Source organism: Corapipo altera, unplaced genomic scaffold (genome assembly GCF_003945725.1).
Source record: "Corapipo altera isolate COAL_440 unplaced genomic scaffold, ASM394572v1 1, whole genome shotgun sequence".
NCBI classification, from domain to species: Eukaryota; Metazoa; Chordata; class Aves; order Passeriformes; family Pipridae; genus Corapipo; species Corapipo altera.
Window position 1 is genome coordinate 18,984,597 of NW_020884873.1, and position 7,126 is coordinate 18,991,722.

The 7,126-nt window shown below is 44.5% G+C and overlaps 1 protein-coding gene across 5 annotated transcripts in view; it reads left to right on the plus strand.

The window, feature by feature from the left end:
• GRIN2B (glutamate ionotropic receptor NMDA type subunit 2B) overlaps positions 1-6,020 on the plus strand; it is a 212,570-nt gene extending 206,550 nt beyond the window's left edge. For all 5 annotated transcript variants that reach the window (XM_027664313.1, XM_027664321.1, XM_027664305.1 and 2 more), the window contains 3 exons: positions 177-364; positions 2,021-2,259; positions 4,086-6,020. In XM_027664313.1, coding sequence (XP_027520114.1) covers positions 177-364; positions 2,021-2,259; positions 4,086-5,993 — 2,335 coding nt within the window. In that variant the 3' untranslated portion in view covers positions 5,994-6,020. The remainder of the gene's footprint in view (positions 1-176; positions 365-2,020; positions 2,260-4,085) is intronic.
• Positions 6,021-7,126: the final 1,106 nt, after the last annotated feature.

A 7,126-nucleotide genomic window follows, 5' to 3' on the forward strand; every position in this document is an offset into this window, starting at 1 on the left:
TGGAACTAGATGATCTTTAAGGTTCCTTCCAACCCAAACCTTTCAATGATTCTATGTAACCTATTGTAATCCATCTGAAAGAAGTTAATTTCAACCTTAATTACCTGAGAACAGCTTTGAATTCATACAGATTCTATGTTTTCTGGTTTTTTCTCTTGTTTCTTGCATCTGTGCAGGAAGTTGGATGCTTTCATTTATGATGCAGCAGTGTTAAACTACATGGCTGGCAGAGATGAAGGCTGCAAACTGGTGACAATTGGGAGTGGGAAAGTGTTTGCCTCCACTGGCTATGGCATTGCCATCCAAAAGGACTCAGGCTGGAAGCGGCAGGTTGATCTTGCCATTCTACAGCTTTTTGGAGATGGTAAGTGACAAGAAAAAGAAGAGTTCGAATTTTCCTAAGAAATACCAAATTTTGCATGTAAGAAATGGAAGTTTCTAGCTCTGGTGCTTCAGATTTGAGTTGAAACCATGAAATTATTAGAAAGCTTTGTTTAGAGGCATCACACCAAAAATGTGAGGATATCACTTCTTTTATGTTGTTGCAGGGTAGCAGTATCATCAAAAGCAATGTCAAAAGGACTAAAGTTTTCGTAGAACAAGCTCAGATGTATGTTTGAAAAAATACCTTATGTGAAGAATGTCGTGTAAAAACAAGATTTCTGTTGTGAACTTTTTACTACCTTTGTGTTTTTGTCATGACCAATCCCACTAACTATACTGTCTATGGTTATTTCATACATTATAGTTCTAGACAGGATCAATCCATGCAGTTTACAGAATTAAAGGATAAATACTTCTGAATGAAAGAGTTAGCTCAGAATTTCCAAAACCTCAAAAAATAACAAAAGCAAGGAAGAACTTGAGACTCAGGAGCGTATTTTGGAGTGAGTTTTAAATTGGAACATTATAGTTACCTAGTTCATCTCTTAATTTACTTTTCTGAATGAATAAAATTCACATGTTATTTTATTTATAAATATTCCTTTTTTTCTGAACTCTGAAAATAACGTACGGTATTATAAATATGGAAAGAACATAATTTGGATATACTTCAGCAAATTGGCTACTTGGCAGATAGGGTGTTCTGTTTCCTAAACAACCTAATATGTATTATTTCAGAAAAAGATGAAAGTTCTCCATAAAGCTTCAAAGACTCTGTTATGGCACCACATGTATATATGGAATTTTTCCCCCTTGTCACTGGAGAGAAGATTGAAAATGTGAAAAACTAACTTTCCTAACAGCATGAAAAAATTTGCCAACCTGCAAAATTAGTTTGTTCTGAATGCCTCAGTATATGTGCATGTGTATGAGTGTTTATCTCTCTCTCACCCCTCATGAAAATACCATAATGGGAGTAAGTGGTGTATGAAATTAGACTGCAGAACATTTACTCCTAGCTGATACAAATTGCTAATATATTTGATTGGTCAAAGGGCATGGAAATGTTGAATTTGGACAAAATGGAGGGGAAGAAAAACAGGTAAAAATACACAAATATTTTTGGGTACATTGCACCTGACTTTAATGAACTGTGGATATGATAGAAACAAATTTGATTTAAAAAAAAAAAAATCCACATTTTTAATTGAATTGGAACATACAATCTTTTCATTTCAAAGTGATTCATTTTTGTCTACCAGTATCAGGCACTAATTTTTCCCTTCATTGACCTAATGAAAGTGGAAGTTTGTGAAGCCAGATCTTTGGTCATCTGGTGGACAACTGTTTCAGGATCTCATTGTAGACAGTTAACAAGTGTAATAGCTGTGTCCTGTGTTACAACTTTTTATGGCTAGTATCTGACTGTGGAAAAATCCTGTTGACCTTCTTGTGACAAATTTCACTTGCCCCCATCAGATGGGCAGTCAGGATATTTTATGGATGTTACAGATGTGAAAAATGAACATGGAAATTACCACAGATCAGCTTCTTGCTTTCAATCACCCCCAGTTTGAGCTCTTTAGCTGTTGCAGGACTATCTAACCTGCTTCTTTCCTTCTATCTGTCTTTCTAGGGGAGATGGAGGAGCTGGAAGCTCTCTGGCTCACTGGCATTTGTCACAATGAGAAGAATGAGGTTATGAGCAGCCAGCTGGATATAGATAACATGGCGGGTGTCTTCTACATGCTGGGAGCAGCCATGGCCCTCAGTCTCATCACCTTCATCTGTGAGCACCTCTTCTACTGGCAATTCCGCCACTGTTTCATGGGTGTCTGCTCTGGCAAGCCTGGTGTTGTCTTCTCCATCAGCAGGGTGAGTATCATTAACTGCCAGGAAAGAACAGAAGCTTTATTCAGACAGTCCTAGATACTGGAGATTGGGAAATCCACCAAGACACACAGGTGGCATAGGGTGACAGTCTGCAGGATAAAGGCTGTCATCTTTGCACCATTAATGTTGCAAAAATGTGTTTAGTTTTTCTGTGACATCTCTGGTCTCTTTTGGATTATAGTCATGGAAATGAAAATGCAGTGTAAAGAGAAGCTAATTGTTACTGTCTGCTCCTCTGAAGGGAGTTGTGAGGAGGCCAAATTTGGGCCCCCCCCCCAAATTTGGGTTCAAGTAATGGTGGATAACAGGATTAGAAATTCAAGAGTTTTACGTTGTCCTCTATATTACAGCTTTTCAGCTGACCTTTTGTTAACTAGAAGTGTGCCATCATTAACAGTCAGAAGTCCTTAACCAAATGCCATGCCCTAAACTGTACAGACATCATTCGAGAGAGGATGACCACATAAACTTAACAATTGCCTTATGCAAATCTGCCTTAGGGTATAACATTTACATTTAAAGCAGATTCCAGCCATTTCTAAATCATCTTTCTCCTATCGGTGTTGTTAGCAGTATCCTATTTGGGGCTTTTTTTCCTTCTTTCAAGACAGTGGTCCTTTCTCCTGATCCATTCTGAAGTAAGGTCGAATCTTGGCATTTTTTAGGTCAGTGTCTGATGTAACAGAATTTACTTTGATTGTGCAAGGAATATGTAATTGCTGCATAACATATTGAGGAGAAATGACAAAGCCTTTTGAATGCAGGGGCAGAGCCTCTCTTCTATATTGTTAGTTTCTAATGTGGTTTAGTCTGGAGATAAGATGGGGACTTGTATTTGGTAATCCTTAGCTAAGTACAGATTCTTTCATTCTGTGGTTACCTGTTAGACCTGGACCAGGTTGATGAAAAATCTGAAAAGTGTTAATCATCTGCTAGCTGATGAGAAACCATGGTAACATGGTGTGATGGTGTCCATTTCACAATTGACATTAATCATCAGATGCCATTTAGCAGGCCAGGGAATAAAGGAGCCCCTTCTCTTCTTAGGGGTAGCCCTTGCAAACAGTCTGTGTCATGGCTGAAATGAGCTTGTGGAGCATATGGGGGAACTGGGAACTATTTGAACTGATTTGAAGTTGCATAGAGGACTTTCTGGGATCTCAATTTGAAGCCTGTTATCACTGTTGAATTTAACAGAATGCAATTAAAAATTCTGTTGTACCTCAGTTCATGAGATGCAAAAGGCCTAAATATGAATTAGACAGTCCTGCTCTTTCTCTGTTTCCTTTTCTAATCTGTACTGGTGATTAATGTAGCTAAGTTTATGACAAATGAAGCTGTTCCCTTTTTAAAATAGCTCCTGTCTCGTTGATTCACTGATGTCCAGATGAATTTCAAGGGCCAAACCAGACTTTTTTCCTCTTATCCACACAGAATTGTTTGTCTTGATGCTTTTGTTTCCAAAGATATTATTGTCCCCATTTGCAATTCTGTGTTACACCTACTAGATTTGACTAACTCTTAAAGGATGCAGTCAGGTATTCCTGCATCCTACATATATGACATGAAGCAAAGCAGAGGAAGAGGAATGGAAGGAAAGGAAAAAATGTGAGAGGCAAGAAAAAAGGTTAGAATATCAAGAGCAGATCTGATTTAATTTGATTTGATTGTGTTTCAATGATGGAAGGCTGACAGGCCTTACTGTCCTACAGGAACATGCTCTTGCTGCACAGGGTACTTCCCAGTCCAGGTCCCCTTTTGTGTATTCTTTGCGGGACCACTCACCTTCCTGGTTTCTCTCATTTCAGGGTATCTACAGCTGCATCCACGGCGTGGCCATCGAAGAACGCCAGTCAGCAATGAACTCCCCCACAGCGACTATGAACAACACCCATTCCAACATCCTCCGCCTGCTTCGGACAGCCAAGAACATGGCCAACCTGTCAGGGGTCAATGGCTCACCACAGAGTGCCCTAGACTTTATCCGCCGCGAGTCATCAGTCTATGATATCTCTGAGCACCGCCGCAGCTTCACCCATTCAGACTGTAAGTCCTACAACAACCCCCCCTGCGAGGAGAATCTCTTCAGTGACTATATTAGTGAGGTGGAAAGGACCTTTGGCAACCTCCAGCTGAAGGACAGCAATGTGTATCAGGACCACTACCACCACCACCACCGCCCCCATAGCATCGGCAGCACCAGCTCCATCGACGGGCTCTATGACTGTGACAACCCACCCTTCAATGCCCAGTCACGGTCCGTTGGGAAGAAGCCCCTGGACCTGGGGTTACCTCCTGCCAAGCACAGCCAGCTGGGTGACCTCTATGGCAAGTTCTCCTTCAAGAGTGATCGCTACGGGGGCAGTGGGACCCACGATGACCTGATTCGCTCAGATGTTTCAGACATTTCCACTCACACAGTCACCTACGGCAACATCGAGGGCAATGCGGCCAAGCGACGGAAGCAGCAGTACAAGGACAGCCTGAAGAAGCGCCCAGCCTCTGCCAAGTCCCGGCGGGAGTTTGATGAGATAGAGCTGGCCTACCGCCGGCGCCCGCCCCGCTCACCTGACCACAAGCGCTACTTCAGGGACAAGGAAGGGCTACGGGACTTCTACCTAGACCAGTTTCGGGCCAAAGAGAACTCGCCGCACTGGGAACATGTGGACCTGACGGATATCTACAAAGAGCGGGGAGATGAGTTTAAGCGGGACACAGGAGGAGGAGGGGGTGGATCCTGCACCAACAGGGCCCACCACAAGCACGGCTCGGGCGAGTTTGGCGGAAGCAATGAGCACAAGCATGGTGTTGTGAGTGGGGTTCCAGCGCCATGGGAGAAGAACCTGACCAATCTAGACTGGGAGGACCGGACCGGGGCTAATTTCTGCCGCAGTTGCCCTTCTAAGCTGCACAACTACACGCCATCAGTGGTGGGTCAGAATTCCACCCGCCAGGCCTGCATCCGCTGTGAGGCTTGCAAGAAAGCGGGCAACCTGTATGACATCAGTGAGGACAACTCGCTCCAAGAGCTGGACCAGCCACCTGCCCCTGTGCCCGTGGCCACTAGTGCCACCTCTTCCTCCAAATATCCTCAGAGCCCTTCCAATTCTGCTTCCAAGGTGCAGAAGAAGAACCGCAACAAGCTCCGCCGGCAGCATTCCTATGACACCTTTGTGGACCTGCAGAAAGATGACTCAGCCTTGGCCCCTCGCAGCGTCAGCCTCAAGGACAAGGGCCGGTTTTTGGAGGGGAGCCCCTATGCCCACATGTTTGAGATGCCAGCTAGTGAGACCACCTTTGCCAACAACAAGTCCTCAGTGCCCGCCACCAGCTACCACCACCACAACAACCCCGGCAGCAGTGGGGGCTACATGCTCAGCAAGTCGCTCTACCCCGACCGGGTCACCCAAAACCCTTTCATCCCCACTTTTGGGGATGACCAATGCTTGCTCCACGGCAGCAAATCTTATTTCTTCAGGCAGCCTGTGGTGGCAGGAGGGCCCAAAGCCAGGCCAGACTTCCGAGCCATTGTCACCACCAACAAGCCGGTGGTCTCAGCCCTTCATGGGGCTGTGCCAGCCCGTTTCCAGAAGGACATCTGTATAGGGAACCAGTCCAACCCCTGTGTGCCTAACAACAAAAACCCCAGGGCTTTCAATGGCTCCAGCAACGGGCATGTTTATGAGAAACTCTCCAGTATTGAGTCTGATGTTTGAGTGAGAGGGGAAGAGTGTGGGGAGGGACTGGGGGTGTATGTGGGGCATGGGAGGGTGGGGTGGGATCAATCCCATCAACTACTCTTCTGAGTCGTCCTTAGTTTGTGGGATACTGGAGTTCTGAGTAGTGCAGCACTGGCAACAAGTGCCACCTCTTTGGTGTCCCCTCTTCGGTGTCCCCTCTTCTTCCTCCCCTTTCTCAACCCTCCCGTTTTATCTCTTTTTCCATGTTCTCACTCCTCCCATTCTCCTCCTCTCCATTCCTGGCCATTGCACTTTACAGTGATGTTGGAGTTGGATATCCTTGCTTGTGATTTCAGAAAGCAGAGAAAAAGGCAGGGAAGGGATGGGCTGAGGAGGAGCAGCAGTGGCTGTAGTGTTTCACTTCTGCTGGCTCCTAGCAGAGAAAGGCATGTGCACACACACGTGTGTGTGTGTGTCAGGAGGAGGCAGCAGAAGCAGTGTAATGGACATGCAGGAAAATATGCTTGCTCAGCCAACTCTTCCTAAAACTGCCTACAAAAGAGTAGTATTTAAGACATGGAGAAAGTGAAGGGGGAATAACACGACTAACTTGATGATGCACTTATATGTTAGCTATATTGAGGTTCTTGTTACATTATTTTGTGAAGACTATGGGGGTTTAGGGCTGAAATATATATATATATATATATATTTGCGTATATGCTGAGAAATTTTATGCTAGAATTTTGAATTGTCTGCTGGGGGGTGTGGAGGGAGGGAGAGAAGGCTTGTCTGCAGGTCAGGCTAGTGGTTTCACTGTGGCTATTACAGCCATTGAATCTGTGGCAGACCAGTGGGAGAGACAGATAGGCAGTGGAGTCCGAGTTTGGGAAAGCTGATTCCAGGGTTGGTTTTCCAAACTCTGACAAAAGATGCTGGTTTGCACTGAAATGAGAAGAATTTGGGGAAAGGGGAACAGGGTTAGTTCATTAGCTGTGAACTGCTCACTAGCTGTGACATACTTCAAGGGTGGGAGCAGTATATAGTATGGGTTTGGCTATATGCGAGTATATATGATAACTTATACTTGAAATGTCTATGAAGAAAGCAAAATAAACCCACGATCCTATAAGGTGTCTGGAGTACAAACACAGTGGAACAGAGCTTAA